Genomic DNA, 20,761 nt, shown 5'->3' with positions numbered 1-20,761 from the left:
AGGAACTCTCAGCATCACCAGACTCACTGCATAAATCAGCCTCTGCAGTTTCCCTACATTTCAAGCATCACAGCAGAAAAATGCATCATCACAACCTCTTCTCCCTTGTGAATGGAAGAGGAGAACAAGAAGAAGGACATGGCTTGGTCAAAACACATTTTCACCTCCTGCTGCTATACCCCCTCACAACAGTATACCCTAGGGCAGACCATATTACCTGAGCCTTAAAGGGGTAAAAAAAACCCTTTTTTTTGAGACCCCACAAAAAGAGGACCAGCTACGTAAAAAAACAACCAACCAAAACCAAACCAAAAAACCACAACAAAAACAACTGTAGCTGCTTCAGTCTGATTACAGATAACACAGTCATTTGATGGAAGTTCCATCAAGGTACACAGAGGAACAGAAAACGTCCCCTGAATTCTTTGAGACCACATCTTTAACACTGTACTTCTAGAGTCCATCCCAGGGAATTTAAAGCAGATGCTCAGAAGCCCATTAGACATGGAGAGACATAAAAATGGACTAAAACCCCTCCCATACAGAAACGGCTGGTACTGACCAGAAGAAAACACTTGAAATGCTGAAAAGAAAACAGGTCCAGGGAAGTGATTCTTCCCCTGTGCTCAGCCCTGGGGAGGCCACACCTTGAGTCCTGTGTCCAGTTCTGGGCCCCTCAGCTCAGGAAGGAGATGGAGGTGCTGGAGCAGGTCCAGAGCACAGCAAGGAGGCTGGGAAGGGATCCAGCACAAGTCCTGTGAGGAAGGGCTGAGGGAGCTGGGGGTGTTCAGCCTGGAGAAGAGGAGGCTCAGGGGAGACCTCATCACTCCCTACAACTCCCTGAAAGGAGGTTGGAGCCAGGGGGGGGAGTGTCTGCTCCTAGGACACTACCAGGAAGACAAGAGGGCATGGACTTAAGCTCTGCCAGGGGAGGTTTAGGTTGGACATTAGGAAAAAATTCTTTACAGGGAGGGTGACCAGACATTGGAATGGGCTGCACAGGGAGGGGGTGGATTCTCCATCCCCGGAGGTTTTTAAAACAAAGGCTGGATGTGGCACTCAGTGCCATGGTCTGGTAACCACAGGGGTAGTGGATCAAGGCTTGGACTTGATGATCTCAGAGATCCTTTCCAACCCAGATGATCCTCTGAGTCTGTGAAATATACCCTTGCAAGAGTGCACACCTCTTTTTAGAGAGAAGTTGCTATTTTGCAGCAGAGAAGAACATCAAGAGATCTATCAGAAGGACTTAACAAGCCACAAAACAGCAACAGTCTTGTACAATGAAGATCACAATCTGAAATTTCCATGCAGCCTGGAGTTCAACTACCTCCCACCCAGTAAACCAATGATGTTGATGACCCTCGATTTCAACCTCCATTAATAAATTAAATTTAGCAAAAGAGACAATCTGTGAGAAACACACCAAAGCATTCTAAAAAAAGGTAGAGCTGGAAGAAGAGCAAGTGGAACTGGCTAGGCACAGCTTAAGTTAAGCCAGTTGTGTCTGCAAGGAAAAAAAGGAGCACTGCCCTTGGCCCATATTGCTGTCTTTCCTAAACGGGCAGGAACTGCTTCAGCTCCATCTTAGGCAACTTCTTCAGTCCAGTGACATCTGCAAGCAAACCTCTGATCAAAGCCAGGCCAAGAGCACTATTTCAAAACTGGGTTGTAATGACTACACCTGAATCATCTGGACCTTGAATGGAATCAAAAGCTAAATACACCACATGTCAATAGCTACTTATGAAACAGAGTTACTCTCACCAGGTATTTTATTGAAAAATTACAATTAAAACTAAGATTTTTTTTTGGATGTGTATGAACTAAAAACCAAGGAAGACACTTCTCTCCCCCATCAACAAAGAGCATTGGAATTTCCTCCACTGGTTAACAATTTCTGACCAAATTCACCCTACAAAACTTTACAAATCATTATCAATAGATAGCAGAGAGGAAGAACTTCTCCTCAATTTGGGTAACAAAGGCAAGACAAAGGAAAGAGATCAAATATCTGTACAAATAGAAATGCCAGTCCTGGTAGTATAGAAATATACAGACATGGAAAGGAACAGAAACACCAACACACAGTGCTGCCATGCAGTCACTTTCCATCTTTACATTTACTCAAGTCTGAGCCACAACCAGAGAATATTTACAGTCATTTAGGTGCCCAGATCCAGTGCTCCAAAAATCGACTGGAATATTTCACTATCATCCAACCAGAATATCCAGCACAGTAAAAGCACAACCTAAAAACTCAACAATACCAACCTCCCACTCTAATGTCAACACAGGACCTCTTGCCAGTATCAAATTAAAAGAATAGCAGAACAGCCCAAAACAATCCAACTTCCACTTAAATTAAAGATCAGTGGCTCTACACTTTTGGAGAAATTCTCAGACAGGTTCAGCATGTGGTATTTCTAACACATTAATTTTCAGGCTTTTAAGAAGAAGTGCAGTTTCATGCCCAGTGCTGTGTCAGTAGCAATTGAACTTGTCAATAGCAATTTCAGCTTCCTCTCTGACAGAGAAACTGAGGCAGGCTTTGTCTCTGGCAACACTGAAATGATGGCACTGCAGAAAGCAAAGGCAGAGCTCTGGCTTTGCATCCCCCCTTCCCTTTGGTGCCACCTCAGAAAGGCCACGCTGCAGGAAGCAGCTGCTTTATCACAGCTTAGTGTTGGTGTCACATCCAGACAGGGCTTTAGACAGCTGAGGGAAAAGGACCTGCACAAGTGATCTAAAGAAAAAACTGCCAAAAATGGTGGGGAAACAGCACTTCAATATGTGACAACAAGAAAGAAAAACTGAATTAATGAACTCTTTTCATATTTGCAGCCTCTAGATGCCTTCAAGAATTCCTTCCCTTCCTTCATCTGTAAGAAATGATGTTACTTCAGTCTCTTCAGGTCTCCATTCCAAGCTGTCTACATCTGAGCAATTTACATTTTTTGATACGACCCCAAACTTGGATTCTAGCACACACTTCAGTTCACTATTCCATTTTGGCTGCTTTATTGCTTGTTTTTCTTACCTTGTAGTTTCTGTCACTTTCCTAATTCCATCAATCCCCATGGCCCATGAGATCCTTCCTTTCCCTCTCCTCCTCCACAAAGGAATCTCTTCATCATCACCTTCCTTTTGTAGATCAACACTTCATAATCCAGTCCCAGCTCCATAGATGGGGTAGAAAAATGTCAAGCACCGTTTTCCAGAGGTTCCTCTTGGTGACCTTGAAACAAGGGGTGCTCTCTGTCCACAGCCCATGTTGGATGCCTCTGGATTCACGGGAGCCCTACCAAGATACACAAACAAGTAGGAGCAAAGTAGAATGCATTCTCTCAGCATCCTCATTATGCTGGGCATGCTTATAATTTTAAAAATTATGATTGAAACAATTTTCAGAAAGATTTTTATGGCATAGACTGCTATACTTGTGAGATTGCAACCGTTGTGCAGAGTAATCATGGTGATCAGTGTTCACTTCATTTGAGTAAGAACTGTTCTGAACAGAACAGGACAAACTCTCTCCTGGGTCTAGCCTATCATTTCAAAGTACTGCTGGGTAACTGGCAGTCTCCCTTCTGAAAGTTCAGCCTGGAGTTTAACTCACCGACCCCAGCAGTGTCGTCTGGTGTAAGAAGTGGGAGTTGGGCCCCTCCATCCCTGGGTCCTCTCCTCTTCTGGGTAAACACACACTCATCTTTTTCAAAAGTACACTCTCCAGGACAGTGACCAGGGACAGGTCTAGAAGAAGAGAACATTGTTTAAAACCACAACTATATTAGGCAGATCCATGGAGAAATGACACAAGCAATGGCTTGCATTCCTCCCCTGCTGAAACCACTCATGTCTACCTGGCAATACTGACAGCAGTCAGAAGCAGTCAGAAGCAGTCAGGGCCCAGGACAGTGGGGAGGGGGGGGCGATGCTCAGTGATCTTAGAGAGCTTCTGAAACTGTGACAATTCTGTGATTTTTGGTGATCACTGAGATGGTTCCAGTTCTGATGGATAAGATCTCATTTCCAGTAGAAACTCCTCTTGCACTGGGAGCAGCTTTAGGCTTTTTTACCACTATGGAGGTACTGATGGGGCATCAAGGGTGGGGTGTTGATGGGTCACCCTTCCAGGTGATGGTGGTCAAGCCCCAGGCCCATGCAGCCATTCTCTGCACACAAGTCCCCTGGGGCTGGATGTCTGACACACGTTTAATGAAAGAACACAGCCCCAGAGATTTGGGCTGTTCATCTTCAGATGGGGGAAGGTGTGAGGGTGTGTGAGTGAGGAAGATCTGCTCTCCAATTTCATTTTTGCACCTCAGCAAAAACATTGCAAGATTTACACTCAAGAAATCAAAGGGTAAGGGATGCAGAAGGCTCCAACCACACATTTCCACTGACTCCCTAGAAATATGCAAGACCACACCATCAGTCACACTGCCCTCCCTACTGCAGAGGTGTCAGACCAGAAACGATGGTTTCAAGACAGAAAACACAACACAATCCAGCACAACCACAAAACAATCAACCTGAAGATACCAGGTACACAAACCAAGGGCCCCTAATCAAACCCTAAACATGAAAACAAGCTTTCATACTGCACAAGAAAAGACCATTCAGAACACAAGGTAAAAATAACTTCATCCCTGGGACCCAGGCCAACAAACCCAGACTCTGTCAGGAACAAGAACATGCTCACCTAAACTCTGGCATAGCACAACCTTGCAACCCCAGAGCCCCAGCACCTGGAACCAACCCTAGCATCCCATTGCCCCAGCGTATTGGAGCCCAAAGATACCAAAAAATGGAACACAAACTCCCTGGAGATCTCTGCCAGGGCCTTCAGGAGGCCCCGGATCTCAGTGATCACAGCTTTGGAGTGGGAGCTGAACAGAGCCACCAGCACACCACCAGCATCCATCTTCCCATCACCTGTCACAGCCTGAAAAAGTGCCTGGCTGCAACTGCCCAGGGCTGAAAGGCTGAGGCACTCAGAGATGTTGAACCAGCCAGACATGAGCACGGGGCTGCAGCTCATTTCTCTTGCAGAAGCACCAGGCAGATGACCTCATCCTCCTTGAGACCCCCCCCAAGGCAGCTGTACCCATGCTGGGGAGGCTGGATACAGCCTTTGCTCCATGGGGAGAGGCTTCCTGGGAGCAGAACCTCTCATGGGGGCACTGGGAAAGCCTCGACAGCCCTGGATGCCTGGGAAACATCTCTCTGCTGCTCCATCTCTCACCAAAACCAGGGCCAGAGCAAGGCTGCTCTGGTGGCCTCCAAGAGAACCATCTCACCTGGGACCTGGGCTGCCCGGTGGCCACTGGACACCTTTCCCCTCGGGCAGATCTCAGTGTTGCTCTGCAAACATCTCTTACCTCCCAGGGGGATGCTCTCCAGCACGTGCCACAGCTCTGCTCAGTCACCTTGGGGACAAAGAGCAGAGGGGAGGGGTTGCATTTGCTTTGCTCCCATTCAGTCCCAGAGTGCCCCAGGAGAGCCCTGACACCCCCAAATCAGCCCTGGGACATGGACACCACAGCCAAGCTGTCGCCAGGGCTCAGGAGGGCTGTGGGGAGCAGGCAGGACATTTGGGGTGCCCCCAGTGCTGGCAGACAGCAGAGATGGAGACCCCAGGGGGAAGCCCAGGCTGCTGGGGCCTGGCCCAGCTGCTCATCACTGCTCTTCTGGGGCTCTGACCAGCTCCCTGCCCCCAGCTCTTCATCCCTCCCTCTCTCTCCTTTGCCCATCACAACTTTGGGCTTTCTGTCTCCCTCTCAACACTTCCCAATTCCTCCCTCCCTGCTCTCAGAGCCATTGCTCTTTCTCTCTCTCTCTCTCTCTCTCCACAGCTTTCTCTCCCTCTCCTCTCCTGGCCTTATTGTCCCTCTCTCTCCTGCAGCCTTTCCCCTTTTCTGCCTCTCTCTCCCTCCCCTCTCCCTTCCTCTCCCCTCGCCCTTTCCCCTCTCTCCTGCTCCCTCTCCCACCCCTCTGTCACTCCCCTCTCCTGGGGCTTTTTCTGTCTCTCTCAGGCCCCTGGCCTGCCCCTGGCCCGCTCTCTCTCCATCCCCCCCCTCTCCTCCTTCCCCCCCTTCTCCTCTCCCCCCCCTCTCTTTGCCCCCTCCCCCTCCACCTCTTTCCCGCTCCTCACCACTCTTTTTCCTGCCTTCTCTCCCTGCCCAGATCCCCTTCCTCCTGCTCCCCCTCCCAGCTGGGCGGGGGCCGGGGCAGCCCCGGGGTCGGGCGGGCTCAGGCAGCAGGAGAGGAGGAGCGCCCCGGGGCATGCTGGGAGCTGTAGTCCCGGGGCATGCTGGGAGCTGTAGTCCCGGGGCATGCAGGGGGCTGCCCGGCGGCCATCTTGGTTCCCGGGCCATGCTGGCAGCTGCCGTTTCCCCACACTCCCCATCCCGCAGCCGGGGAAAAACTCCAGGAGGGCGGCGGGGATGAGCCAGCAGCTCCTAAAAGCCCTCAAACTGAAGGAGGAAGCATGCAGAGGGGGGAGGGAAGCAAGGGCAGGTACCCTGGGAGTGTAATGTATGTTCATGAATTTATATTCCTAACCAGTAAAATTCAGGAAAAGAATTAAACTGAGTAAAAAGTGAATGTGGGGCTAAGCAGAGCAGTTGAGACATGGAATTTTCCCACTGAAACAGTGTGAACAAATAAGGGCCCTAACGAGACTATCTGAACTTCTATCTTGGAGATAATTAAAAGTGTAGGTCCTGTTCTTAAAATAAGACACTGCCAAGGCTAATGAGGCACCAAAGGATTGTGAACATCTGCACAAGAAGAACATAACGACGTCACAACCAGCAGATAAGAGGAAAGTTATGGCTAGGGTCTGATATCTCCCTGTAACAATAGAATGAAGTCAGCGAAATCAAGAATGGTAAAAAGTTCAAGCCTGAGGAAGAGCTCTTACTTCATCCAAAGACCTCCTGACGACCCCCGGATATCTCCCCAAAAGAAGACTCCACCCAGACTCCAACCACGCTCTGACCACACTCTGCCAATCGTCAATATTAAAATGGCACGACGTAATGCTATGAATATGTATGTAAACCCCCCTCATTTTGAAGATGCATAGAATTGTAATCAATAAAAGGTAATTACAGAGCTTTAGGTGCGTGCGTATGAAACGGATACTCCCCATGAAACCAGTGCTGTTTTCCTTATTGCAATTTTATCAATTAAATAATTAAATTATTAACAGAACATTGGTCACTTTAAACATCTACCCTGCTTTGGGGTTTTTTAGTTTGGGGGTTTTTTTGATTGTTTGTTTGGTTGTTTTTTTCTCCCCCCCTACATTCAAAGCAGATTTTATGGAGAATTTCACTGGGGATTCCCCCCTCTCCTTCTTCCTAAGCGAGGGTTTCTATCCTGCTCCGTTTTTGTTTGTTTTTTTTTTTTTTTCTTTTGCATTCAAAGCAGGCTTGTAGGAGAATTTCACTGGGGGTTCCCCCCTCTCCTTGTTCCTAGCCGAGGGTCTCTATCCTGCTCCGTTTTTGTTTGGTTTTTTTTTTTTTTCTTTTGCATTCAGAGCAGGCTTGTAGGAGAATTTGACTGGGGATTCCCCCCCTCTCCTTGTTCCTATCCGAGGATCTCTGTCCTTCTCTGTTTTTTTTTTTCCCCTGCATTCTTCCTGGCAATTAACCCCCCCACCCTTCTTCCAGGGGCTTTTCCAACCCCACGAGAAAAGCTTCAGCTCGTTTAGGAAAAACAAATAAAATTGGGGTGAGGGTGCTGGAAGTTGGGGAGGTGTCCTCTGGGTTTTGGGGGGGTAGAATTGATCAGGGGCCCTGGAATGTCGGGGTCCTTGGAACTGAGGAGGGGTCCCTGGAGTTTTCAGGGTCCCCTTAAAAATGAGGGGGTGTCTGGAATTTAGGGGTCGTAGTAAATGAGGGGAGGTGCTGGAATTTGGAGGGGTCCCTTAAAGTTGATGTGGGGGCTTTGTAATGAGGGGGCATCCCTGGAATTGAGGAGGGGTCCCCTAGAATTTGAGGGGTGGCTGGAATTGATGGGGGCCCTGGAATAGGAAAAGGGTCACCTAAATTTGACAGGTCCCTGGAATCGAGGAGAGGTGCCTGGAATTGGGGCAGTGCCTGGAATTGCAGGGGAAATGACCATGGAATTTTGGGGGGTGGAGGGGGGGGCTGGAATGAGTGGGGTCCCTAAACTTGAAGCGGGGGCTGGAATTTATAGGGGAATTGGGAGCATTCTTGGAATTGGGAAGGTGTCCCTGAATGGGGGGGCTGGCGCTGAAGGGGTCCCTGAAATATAGGAGGGGTCTTAGGAATTAGAGGATCCCTGGAATTGAGGGGGGATTCCTGGAATTTTGGGTCCCCTGGAATTGGGGAGGGGTCCCTTGTGCAGGGAGACAGTGGGGGGTGGCCCGGGGGTGGCTGTCTCTGTGTGCCCCCCTGTGTCTCCCAGCCCTTCTTCCCCTGGTGTCCGAGTGATGTCCCCACATTGTCTGAACCCCTCAATAAAGAGTTGAACTGGGAGAGACTGGGGTGGGACTGGGGTGGGAACAGGGTGTGTGATGGGACTGAGAGGTCAATTTCGGGGCGGTTTCAGGGCAGTTTTCGGGCTCTTGGGTGTTGCAGAGGCTTCTCTGCTCCTTCACAGTGCTCCCAGTCCCGGACCCACCCCCTCCCAGTCCTCCCAGTCCGCCCCTGTCCGCCCCGGTCCTCCCCCAATGGGGGGATTCTTGAGGGCGTTTAAGTGAATTAAAGGCTTTAATTGCTCAAATTTGAGGTGTTTCTTGGAGACTGGGGGGCAGGGTTGAGGGGGATGGCAATTTGGGGTGATTTTTTGGGGGCTTTGGGGTCGTTGGGGGCAGAGATTTAGGGTGTTTTGAGGAGGTTTGGGTTGTGGGGCCAGCACCACGGAGGGAGTAGAAATATAGGGCATTTTTAAAATTTAGACTTGGTCATTTTGGGGATTTAGAGTCTCTGAGGGCAGAGATTTGGGGTGTAGTTTCTCTTTTTGAGAGAATTGGGGCTTTTGTGGTGTCCTGAGGGCGGAGATTTGATTGGGTTTGTTTTGTGGGGCTTTTTTTAAAAGAATTGTATTTTGGGTATATTTGCACATTATACGGGGGGTGGGGGGGATTTAAGAGCCTTTTTGTTGGGCTTTGGGGTTTTTTGGGGGGGATGTGGGCTCTTTTTTGAGGATTTTGGGTGGAGGATATAGCACCTTTGTTGCGTTTTGGGTTTTTTTTGTTGGGTTTTGTCATCTTTCTGGGTGGATTTGGTTTCCTTTTTTGGTTTTGGGCTGTGTTTTGATGGCTCTGGGCTCTTTGGGGTATTTTTCTGGGAGATGGGTTCCTATTGTTGGGTTATTGTCGGGTATTGGGCACATTTTTTTGGCTGTTGGGCTCTTTTTTGGGGGGATGTGGGTTTTCTTTTTTGGAACGTGGGCTCTTTTCTTGGGATATGGACTCTTTTTTTGGGACATGGACTGATATAAATGACCGAGACTCAATATTCTGTTAATGGTTTGATTTAATGAATAAAATTGCAATAAGCAAACCAGCGCTGTGTGCGTGGGGAGTCTCCGCTCCACTCACACGCACGTTATAAAGTTTAATCTTTTAGCTTATATTCCATACCTTAATACATATTGATATCTATTCTAATACATATTGATGACTGTTCTGGGAATAGGCTGGGTTATGTTTATTAGTTCTTGGAAGAGTTGGGCCTTCAAAGGCACATGCCCACTTTATCTCTGGGGGTCTTTTTGACCCCCACCTGGTGGTCGTTGGATGAAGTCAGTGTCTGCCTCAGTTTCCCTCTCGTTACCCTTCGATTCCGCACATGAGCTCCTCTGCTCTTTCCTGTGCAACACTCTGCAGTCAGCAGTAAAACACCTTAAGTTGCAACGCTATGGGGTGAGCAGCAAAATCAGCTGAGATTATCAGGACCAGCGTGGCCAGCAGGTCCAAGGAAGGGATTCTGCCCCTGTACTCAGCGCTGGTGAGGCCACACCTCGAGTCCTGTGTCCAGTTCTGGGCCCCTCAGTTCAGGAAGGATATCGAGGTCCTAGAGCAGGTCCAAAGGAGGGCAACCAGGCTGGTGAAAGGACTCGAGCACAGACCCTATGAAGAGAGGCTGAGGGAGCTGGGGCTGTTCAGCCTGAAGAAGAGGCGGCTCAGGGGAGACCTCATCACTCTCTACGACTCCCTGAAAGGAGGTTGGAGCCAAGTGGGGGTTGGTCTCTTTTCCCAGACGACTCTCAACAAGACAAGAGGGCATGGTCTTAAGTTGTGCCAGGGGAAGTTTAGGTTAGATATTAGAAAGAATTTCTTTACGGAGAGGGTGATCAGACATTGGAATGGGCTGCCCAGGGAAGTAGTGGACTCTCCGTCCCTGGAGATCTTGAAAAAGAGCCTGGATGTGGCACTGAGTGCCATGGGCTGGGAACCACGGGGGGAGTGGATCAAGGGTTGGACTTGATGATCTCTGAGGTCCCTTCCAACCCAGCCAACTCTAGGATTCTAGGATTCTATGTACCTTGGAGCCTTTTTTAGGGTAGAGGGACTGTGGATGTCTTGTTTCTTGTTCCCCTAAGCCTTGTAGTTACACAAAGAACAGTTGTATTTCATTCTAACAAATCCGTATGTTTGCATATTTCACATTGTTGGAGGCAGATAAATTATTAGTACTCTCAAAGTTGGGTTAGCAAACACTTCCTAGTTATTTACCATGAATTGCCAAGCACACATATATTACACCGCCTGTAGTCAGGGCCTGGGGCTGTGCCTGCCTGGCTGCCTGTCCTGCTGACAGCCCTGGAGTCAGGGTGTGTGTCCCGAGGCGTGGAGCCCTGTGTCCCCAGGCAGCCCCAGCTCCCCGTGAGCAGGGCTGTGCAGCCTCTTTGCCCGCTGCTTTGCACAGCCAGCTCCATTTGCCCAGCTGTGCCTGGGCCGGTGCCTGGAGCAGTGATTTAGTGAGAAAAGCTGCGCTGGGGGGCTTGGGGGATCTTGGCTTGGAGAGGAATAGAGGGCTGGTGTGGAGAGCTTCAATGGGGGAGAGCAGCCTGGTGGAGGAGCGGGGACTTGCGGGTGCTGATTGTGTCCTCTTGCCTTTGCAGCAGGAGGTGCTGGAGAAGAAAGTGGTGTGTGGAAGAAAGCAGAGCAGAAGAGTGAGCAGAGGAGGCTTGGAGGAGTGAAGTGGAGGTAGGAGGCCCCATGGGCAAAGGGACCTGACTGTCACACCAGAGCATTGCCAGCACCTTTGCTGCCCTGGCCAGCTTTGTGCTGGGTGAGCTCCCTGTAAGCAGGCCTGGGGGCTTGGGCCTCTGGCTGTTTTGCCTCTGGTGAAGCTGCCCAGAGAACAGGGGCAAAGCTGTAAGGAGGGCAAGAAACACTGTGTTTGGAGGGTGGAAATGGAAGGGTTATTATTTAGAGAGGAGGGCAGGGTTTCTCTTGGGTGCAGGTTAGAGCCTGGAGCTTCACTGGGCTCCTTTGATCTCCAAGAGTGTCCTGGTCTGAGAGGAGCAGGAGAAAAAGGTGCCTGGGACAGGGCAGTGTCAGGTGCTGATGTGGCAGTGAGAATGGGGAGCAGCTGTGCCCCTGGGGTGGAGAGGAAGGTTCAGGTGACCCAAGTGGGCTTCCCATGGTGCTCTGTCTGAAATGGGTCTGAAAAGAATCCCCTGGTGGCTTTTCTGGCTGGTGTGTTGGCTGGGCTGGGGCCTGTTTGTTTTGTGCTGCTGCTGCTGCTGCTGCTGCTGCTGTTTCTTGTTTCTGTGCTGTAGAAGAGCAGAGTTCATGGAGACAGGTTGTCTTCTGCCTTGCCGGTCAGGACCCGTTTGGTTGCTGTAAGGCTGGTGGGGTCTGTCACTTGGGCAGCCCCATCTGCTGCTGAGTCCAGTGGGGAACAAGTGTGGTGGAGCCAGGAGGAGGCAGTTTCCATATTGATCTGTGTTGTACATCTTTGTAATTCATTCTCCCTATTCGTACTTCATGAAATCTGTGCTACTGCTTTTCTTCCAACCTTTAAGTCTCTCTTCCTCAGTCCCTTTTTCCTCTTCCCCTCGGAAGAAAGTGGGGAATTTAAGGAGGGGACAAATGCTCTCTTTTTCCCTAAAAGAGATACAGGAACCCAGCCAATCCTGTAAGCAGGGTTGTGCATGTGCCCTGTGCTTAAGTTGAGGTGCTAGGACAGCCTGGTTAATAAAGGCTCATCCTCACTGTTGCCCAGCTTGCTCTATAGGCTACAATTTGTTCTGGAAAGCTCTTTAGTCTGTTTGTTTCTTCTTGACTGGGGGTGTTGGGCAAAGGGCATTGGCTTTGTGTTGTCTGACCCCACTGCTCTGTTCTGCAGTAAGCTGGGCAGTGGCTCTACCAGGTTACATGTGGCAATCCCTACTGAACTGACTTATAGATTTTTGGTTTTGATCTTTTTTTTTAGAGAGAAACGACACATCCTCCCTTCATACCGAGCTGAGTCCCTCAGATTTGGGAGGTTTTGGAAATGGCTGTCCCTGTTTGTATGTATGAAATACTGTCAATATGTTGGTCTATTCTCAGTAGGCATAGATGCAGGTGTGAGAATTGCAGCACAAGTGTGGCCTCCACTCCAGCTTTGTCAGGGGCTTTTCCTGCTGTCCCTTGGCCAGTGGTGGCCCAGGTCCCTGTTCTGTCAGAGCCTGCAACAAGCAGTGCTGCTTCCCCCTCCTGACACAGGGGGACAGGGAGTGGGGGTTTGGGATCAATTCCCCACAGGTTGCCCCTGTGGTCAGGCAGTGAGGAAAGGCAGCTGAGCCCTGTGCTCCTGAAGGCACAGCAAAGATGGAGCATGTGGGGGAGAGCTCTGATGAAGGTGAGAGAGCAAATCCTGTGCAAAGGGTGAAGAGAGAGGTTTCTGTAAAAGCTTGAGCAGCAAGTCCTTGTGAGGCCGCTCTTCCCTCATCACAAGAGGAGGAATTGGAGTCAGAGAAACTCAATCCTTTCTTCTGAAGGACTTGTGAAATGTGTGAAAGGACTTTGGCTGACACGAAGGTGAGACACTTGTCACCTGCTTGCTTTGGTGTTGGGATGATAGTGCAATGCCCTGAAATGATAGAGAAGGCAGAGAGTTGGGAAAGCTGGCCAGAGATGGAGGCACTGGCCAAGTGGGCCACTCTGGAAAAAGGTACTGAGTAGCTGAGAGAGCTGGCTGTTGAAAAGGTGATTTATGGTGCCTGTGCATGTCAGACTTGGGTGTGGATGTTCCAGTGCCTGCCTGTACACACCTGGCCCGGTTGCCAGGTGACAATGGGACCTTTGTTACATCATTGGTGACACCCCTGGACCCCGGGTCCCTTCCTAGTGCTGGGGTGGCCCTGGCTCAGTGTCCAGGAGGACAGTGAGAGGATCAGACAGGAGCAGAGAGCTGACTGGAGCCCTGAGCCATGTCTGGTGTATTTGGATCTCGCGAAAGCCGCTGTGGTTCCCCAGAGGACCATGGCGATTCCCAGAGGCTGCTCAGTGTCCAAGAGAGGTAAGAGCCAGGGGCTGGGGCTGGGTGGGCACTGTGGGGTCAAATGTGAGGGCTCATGAAAGGCCTTTGTGGTTTGTCCATCGGGAGCTTCTGCCCAGCCCCTGAGGGCTGTGGTTCTTCAGAGGCTGCCCAGGAGCCTCCATCCCTGGGAGATTCCCTGCCCTGTGCAGAACCCGTCCCAGACATCTCCCTGCCCCCACGCAGCCCCCGTGGCCCCACGGGCTCTCCCCGCAGGCCGTGCAGCCTTGGGGCCAGCAGCTCTGCCACCCCCATGCCCACCCCCCATGGCCTCTCCTCCTTCCCCAGGACTGAGCAGAGGTCCCTGAGCCGGCCCCGGCTGGCCTGGGTGGAGGATGAGGTGGAAGAGAGCGGTCTCCCCATCTTAAAGAAGAGGGCCCAGCTGCTGGAGACAGGTGAGTGAGTGAGTGAGTGAGTGAGTGAGTGAGGGAGGGAGGGAGGGAGGGAGGGAGGGAGTGAGGAAGTGAGTGAGGGGCCTTTGGCTGCTTTGCTGTGCTCCTGCATGGCAGTGGCTGCTGGGCACATCCCCAGCCTGATCCCTGCCAGTCCCCTCTTTGGGTCCGCCCGCCCAGAGCTGGCTCTGTCCTTGGGAGCTGGCACGGGGCTGGGTGCTGGGTAGGGCCCTTCAGTTAGTCCTGCCAGCACCTTCAGCTCCCCCTCCTCCCTTGCTTTGTTAGATTCCAATCCTGATGCCACCACCCTTTGGTATTCAGCTGCAAAGGGCCAGAAGATGGGTGCGGATGCTCTAGAAGAGTTAGGAGAGGTACCTACAGAGACTGTCACCTGCCTTGTGCCTGCTCCAGCATATGTTCTGCTGGAGTTATGCTCCCCATAACCTTCTCTTGTTGCAGGAGCAGGACAAGGAGTGTCTGAGAGATCTGATAGCCACCTTTTGCCCCTCCAGCCTCAGGAGTCTGCAGGATGTCTTGCAGGTCTGGCATTTCCAGAGCAGGTCACAGTTTCCCCCGTGCAAACCCCCCAGGGAGGTTTCTCCCCCGAAGCCCTCTGCACCCTGAGGGGTACAGAGGCATAGAAAGGAGCAGAGGCTGCAGTGGGAAGGGGCTCTGGCCACCTCCTGGCCATGGCAGATTGGTGTGGGGATTCTTCCCTGAGGCTGGGAGGGAGAGCCAGGCTTTGCTGCTGTTCCCAGGAAGCTGTGGCAATCAGTCCCAGGGTAAGGAGCCTCAGGTCCAGACAAGCTCCAGTTCCCCTGACACCCCTTCCCACTGTCCTGGATACTCTGTGGGTATCTCTGGTCTCAGTCCTTGTGTTGGCACCTCCACTCCCTGGACTGAAAGGACAATGGGCAAAATCTTCCAGCTGCAGCCTGAGAGGGAGGGAGGGAGGGAGAGAGGGAGAGAGGGAGGGGAGAGAGCTGGCCCAAGCTCTGGGCTGCATCTTTGGGACTGGAGCACCAGGACCTGGCCAGGGAGCCTGGGCCTTGTGCTGCTGGGAGGGGCCCCTCCCTCCCTGTGTGTGGCATCTGAGGGGATGGTTGCAGCCCAGTGGCAGCAGCATCCTCCCCTCTGTTCCCTCCAGGCAGAAACACTCTTGAGGTGCATCCACAGAAAAGTGGAGGAGGTGTGCACAGAAGCAGGGCAGTTCGTCCTGAGATCGGTGCTCGGGCTGCTGAGCGAGTGCTGCCCCGAGGCAACAGTTAGGAGCCTGCTGAGGATCAGTCCCTCCTGTGACAAGTATGAGCCCCAAGAGCCCTGGGGACTTGCTCCGTAGCCCAGGCACAGCACAGTGGCCAAGGCAGCCCTGCTAACAGAGTGTTCTGGCTTGCAGCGCTGCGCTGGCCATGTGGGAGATGCTGCTGTCCCTGCCCAGCACTGCTGAGACAGTCCTTGACAGGCTGCTGGGTGTGATCCAGGGCTGGAGACCAAACTGTGCTATCCCATCTGTGAGTGAGCAGAGCAGGCCTTGCTCACCTTCAGGGCTGTTGATGGCTCCCCAGGAAAAGAGACACAGCCCCTCCTGCCTGCCCCCAACAGCCCCCTCCTGCAGCACTTGTGGACAACGCCCCTGGGGGCCAGCAGGGACCTGCCCTGCACCAACCCCCCTGTTCCAGCCCCCCAAGGCTGCCCCGTGAGTTCCCCAAGGACAAATATGCCCCAGCAGCTTCCTTGCACTGAGAGCTGTCCCTGTGTCTTTCTGCAGGCAAGCCAGGTCCTGTACAGGCTCAGCCAGCGGCCCCGCTGTCAGAGGATCCTGGAAGGGCTCTTCCCCAGGCTCCTCATGACCCTGCTCTACAAACTTTCCCTGGCTGCAGTGATCCTGGAGCAGAAGCAGCCTGGGGCTGATCAACCCGTCCCCTTGGGGTGCGCCATCCCCTTCCCCTGCCATTCCCCTGGGCCCTGGGCCAGGGCCCCTGCTCTGTGTGTAACTGGACCTTGCTCTGCACACAGGTTGGCAGTGGAGGGCATTAAAGTTCTGCTGCACGCTGCTGGCTGTGAAGGGCATGTCCAGAACATCCAGAAGCAGGGCGGCTGGGACATGATGCTGCGAGCAGAGACCCTGGAGAGAGGAGTCAGATTGCTGGCCAGGTGAGAGCCCTTTGTAGCCAGCAGTGCCTCGGCAGCCCCATCCCCGGGGGCAGAGAAGTCCCCAGGCACCCAGGCCCCGGGCTGCAGCCGCAGCGCTGGCCAGGGAGCGATCCGAGTGGCGAGGGGTGCTCCTTGCCTGGGGAGAGAGCAGGGCGCTGTCAGCAAGTGGTGTGGAGGCTGTGGCTGGGGGCAAAGGCGTGTCCTGGCCTGGGCTGTCCTGGCTGGGCTGGGCAGGGCAATCCCAGCAAGGCTTTGCCTGCCCTGCTCACTGCCAGCACTGCTTTTCTTGCCCTGCCCTGCCCTGCCCAGAGAGATGAGGAAGAGCCCGGCTGAGCAGCAAGCCTTCCTGTTCCAGCACGTGAAGGAGATTCTTGCTCAGAGGAGGGAATGGCAGATGAACTATGCCATGACTTTCTATAGTGAGGTAAGCCTGGTGGGAAGCAGTGCCTCTGCCAGATGCTCCTGAAGCCGTCCCTCTGGCACAGGCGGCTGCCGCCGGGTGGGATGCCAGTCCCTGGAGCTGGGACAGAGGGCTCTGCTGCCAGTCAGTCCCTGGGCCCTCCATCCAGCCCTCCCTGCTGGGGCAGTGCTCAGCACCCCCATGTGTCCACAGGCAGGGCTGCCCCCCGGAGGGGCTGCCCCCCCCCCCGAGCTGGCAGCGTAACCAGGAGCTGCAGAGTGCCAGGGTCCCGCAGCTCTGCCCGTCTCTCACCACTGTTGTTCTTTCAGCTGCTGGGCTGCCAGGGCCTGGGAAAGGATTGGAGTGACCTGCGCATCCTCCACGCCTACCTGAGGCATGGCAGTCAGACAATCCGTCTGCGGGCACTCGAGGGCTTGGTGGCACTGTCAGGAGATCCGCAGATGGTGAGCGAGGCGGAGTCAGGCGGAGCCGCCTTGGCAGCCTGGGGCTGGGGCAGGGGTAGCGCGCTGGCTTGGGCCTGGCTGAGGGGAAGGAGGTGGCTGTCAGCAGAGAGAGGGGTGGCTGAGCAGGGGCCACAGAGCCTTTGCTGTCCTGCTCTCTCCTTCATCCCCATCGGCATGCGCAGCGCCTGCCGGGAAGCCGGGGGGGAGGCTGGTGCTCAGCACACGGGGTGTTTGTGCCAGGCTGCTCCTCCACTGCTCCACCCTCACAGAAATTCTCTGTTTCCTCCAGGCAAGAGAAATGCGGGGCAGATCTCTGCTGGACAGGATCCTGAGGTGCCTGAAGGATCCATCCACAGACATCAGGATGGAGGCCTTGCTCTTCTTCCAGACCATGATGGGTCAGCTGAAGAGGAAAGAGGCCAGCCCCATCGCTCTGCTGCTGGCACAGAAGCTCCCACCCCTCTTTGGTGATGTAAGGCTGCTGTGGGACCTGATCCCGCAGAGGGGCAAGGGACAAGGACAGCTGCCCTCCAGCCCAGCCCCACGGGCAGCACTTGGGCAGGGCTGCTGCCCTCCTCACGGCCCTGGGCTCTGCTGGGAGGGCTCTGCTGGGCTCTGCACCCAGCATGGCTTCTCCTTGGCCTCGGCCTCTAGATAGGTGCCCCGAGCCCAGCAACCCCAGAGCACCTCCCCTCACGCTGACCACGTTAATGCTTTTGGTCACCGTGGCTGGGGAGAGGCTGTTGTGCAGTCACACTGTCTTCTTTCCTCCCAGGAGTCCAGCCAGGTGCAAGAGCTCTCCCTCAGCCTCTTTGGGGACACGATGAAGGCTGTGGTGAGCAGAGACAAGGCAGAGATGAAGGAGGCGATACGCGGGGTCGTGGTCTCGCTCTTCCTGCACATGAATGCTGAGAGCAGGAGTGTGGCTGAGGTAGAGAGTTGAAAGCTGAGCACCTGCTTTGCCCTTCCTTCCCTTTGCCCCAGCTCAGCAGCTCTTGCCCATTTCTCTTGTGCTGGCTGTGAGAGTGCCATAACTGAGGCGGTGGCTGCCCCGTGTCCCTGCCTCGGGCATTGAAGCCCGGGCGTTCAGGCTCTGTCCCCAGCTGCCTCTTCCCAGAAGTAGCTGGGGACAGTTTGCAGCCTTGCCCAGAGGAGGGGGACGACAGGTCTCCTGCTCTGAGCTGTGGTGCCAGCTCCCACCTGCTGCTGTTTTGCAGGCCTCTGGCAAAACCCTCCTCATCTGTGCCAAGTTCCTGGGCTGGAGGAAGCTCAAGAGGGTGATCAAGAAGGGGAAGAACTGGATGATTGGAGAGACTTTGGTGAGGACAAGCCCCAGGTGCCAGGGCCTGGACTGGGCAGGGGATGGATGCTCCATGTGCCCAGGGTGTGGATGTGCAGCTGTCCTGGCTGTCCCTGATCCAGAGCAGAATGCACAGCTTGGAGCTCAGTCCCCCTTCTTTCCCCTTTCCCCAAGGCACAGCCAGGGCTTCTTCTGCAGGCCCCTCTTCCCCCCAGCCCCTGGGTGCTGCAGGAGCCCCCAGCCCACCTGGGCCCTGGCAGCAGCATGGAGGGGTCACAGTGCCCCCAGACCCCCTCTGAGAGCCTGTGGCTCTGGCTGCACCTCAGCCCCCCGGGGCTCCTGGCTGGCAGAAAGGAATGGCCTGGGGGGGAAGGGGTGGGATGGGCAGAGGGACTGCTCTGGCAGATGGGGAATGGTCTGTGCCAGCCCCATGACGTGACCTCGGGCACTCTCCAGCTGAAGCAGGAGAGGAGCAGGGTGGAAGACTACGTGTGCTTCAGCCTGCACTACCTGTGGGACTCTCAGGCCGGCGTGAGAATGGAGGCCATCAGGTTCATAGGTGAGCCACAGCCCCTGGGGACCCTCTTCTGGCAGCCCGGCCCCAGCCCCCGGCACTGCCCTGGCACCAGGAGCAGCCCTGTGGCTGTACTGGGCAGGGCCCTGGCCTCCCGCTGCCCCCCCTGCCCTGCCCTGCCCTGCCCTGCCCTGCCCAGGCCTCAGTGGCCTTGGTGGCCGCCTGGCTCAGTGTCAGCAGCGCCCTCGGGGACTTGCCCGGGGCCATCCCCGCAGAGTGCTGGGCAGGAGGGCGTGCGGCCGAGCTGGCCGGGCCGGGGGCTGTGCTGCCGCAGTGCTGGGGAGGGGGAGGTCTGACGGGAGCTCTGTGCACAGGGACTGCTGTGCGGCACCTGGGGAGGAATCGATCCAAACAGACACTGGAGGTTGTGTGGGATGGTGAGTAGGGTCAGAGGGTGCTGGTGGGGCAGGGGAGAGAGCCTGGGCAGGGTGCTGCCATTCCTGGCTCCGCTGCTGCGGGGAAAGGAGGGAGGGAGAAGCTGTGACTGTCCCATCCCTGGAAGTGTTCATGGCCAGGCTGGCTGTGGCTTGGAGCTCCCCGGCCAAGTGGGAGGTGTCCCTGCCCGAGGTGGGGGGTTGGGAATAGGCGATCCTTAAGAAGATCCCTTCCAGCCCAACCCAGTCTGGGAGCCTGGGATTCCTGAGCAGCAGCTTCCAGCTGCTCCCTTGGTCCCAGCTGCTCCTCCTAGTCAGGTAAAGAGAGGGATGGGCTTGCACAGAAGGGGCTGTGCAGACAGCAGGGTTTCACCACTGCTCGCTTTCTTTCTGTTGCAGCCGTCAATAGCTTGGAGTATGACCCTGATCCCTCAGTCAGGTCCTTAGCAGCTCAGACCTTGCACATCCTGCAGAGTGTGAGGGAGCCGAAGAGATCAAGATGGTCCTTCCCAGGCCTGTGCTTCTGCTGATGATGAGATGGGTCAAGGACAATCTTGCTGCCCCCATCAGGAGATGGTACTTTCACCACCGCCCCGTCACGGCTGCTGTTCCCTCATGTGCACCCCCGGGCTGTGCCCGACTGTCCCTGTCCAAACGAGTGCCCCCAGAACTCTCCTGTGCCCTGGCTCTCCCAGTTAAGCCTCCCTAATGTCATCCCAGCAGGAGGAAGTGGCTGCACTGGGCCGAAGGTCCTGGTGGGAAGATGGCCTTGAGAAATTGTCCCTGACCTAAGGGCTCCTGGTGCAGATGGCAGCGTGGGAACAAAGATGGAAGCAGCAGCCCCGTGCCATGACCTCCTTTGCACAGGCAGCACCCAGAGCCTGCAGAGCACACAGCATTTGTCCTGGCCTCTCCTGCTACCTGCACATCAGCTGAGCCCTGTGAGTGCCCTGGCCCCAGCTTGTTGGACAGCCAGGTTCCCCTTCTTTAGGTTGGTGATGCCAGGAGGCAGAGGGCAGAAGGGAGTCAGGGTTTACCTCAGCAAAAAGCTCTTTTAAACCCTAGCACTGCTTTGTCTTCAGGGCTTTGTTTGGCAGCTGCAGGAAGAAGGCAGAGTGTAAAATGGAGGGTGTTTCACCTGAAATGATGAGCCTGGTCACCAAGCACAGCTACACCAGGGCAGTCCTGGGCACAGCTGAGGATGATGATGAGGAACGTTTGCTCCTCGCAGCAGTTCCTGCTCAGTGTCATGGGCATCATCAGCTGGTGCTGAGTTCTTCCAGCCCACCTACAGGTGAGGAATTGCATCAGCACCCGGAGACTCCCAACTGATTCCAGCTCTCCCAAGCTGTGAGAAGCAGCTGCTGCATTCCTCTTCTGTCACTTCCAGGAGGTCACCAGGGTGTCTGCAGAGTTTTTGAACTCTCCCACAGAGACCTAGAGCAGCTGGATTCAGACACCCAAACAAGATACCCTGTTGGAGGCTGTTTGGCAATGGATCCATCACCAGCTGCCCAAGAGGCTACAGGAGGTTCCAGCCTTGCTGGGCAGGGTCAGCGTCACCGGGTGGGCCCAGGTGGCTTGGGACA

The 20,761-nt window shown here is 54.2% G+C and overlaps 1 protein-coding gene across 1 annotated transcript; it reads left to right on the top strand.

The window, feature by feature from the left end:
- Window positions 1–16,737: 16,737 nt before the first annotated feature.
- On the top strand, window positions 16,738–19,702 carry LOC139790714 (maestro heat-like repeat family member 5). The gene is made up of 6 exons (XM_071732581.1): window positions 16,738–16,924; window positions 17,214–17,396; window positions 17,700–17,855; window positions 18,142–18,243; window positions 18,681–18,783; window positions 19,572–19,702. Exons 1-6 carry the CDS (start codon window positions 16,922–16,924, stop codon window positions 19,700–19,702), a joined length of 678 nt encoding a protein of 225 aa, XP_071588682.1. The 5' UTR covers window positions 16,738–16,921.
- Window positions 19,703–20,761: the final 1,059 nt, after the last annotated feature.

The sequence above is a fragment of the Heliangelus exortis genome, unplaced genomic scaffold (assembly GCF_036169615.1).
Source record: "Heliangelus exortis unplaced genomic scaffold, bHelExo1.hap1 Scaffold_132, whole genome shotgun sequence".
Lineage (NCBI taxonomy): Eukaryota > Metazoa > Chordata > Aves > Apodiformes > Trochilidae > Heliangelus > Heliangelus exortis.
Note: the sequence above shows the minus strand (reverse complement) of the source record. Positions and strands in the feature narration are given on the sequence as shown.

Bases quoted from the DNA above. Each gene is read 5' to 3' on its own strand.
- LOC139790714 (XM_071732581.1), top strand. The intron at 17,397-17,699 runs GTAAGGCTGCTG...CTTTCCTCCCAG, and splicing joins TCCCACCCCTCTTTGGTGAT to GAGTCCAGCCAGGTGCAAGA. The intron at 18,244-18,680 runs GTGAGGACAAGC...GGCACTCTCCAG, and splicing joins GGATGATTGGAGAGACTTTG to CTGAAGCAGGAGAGGAGCAG.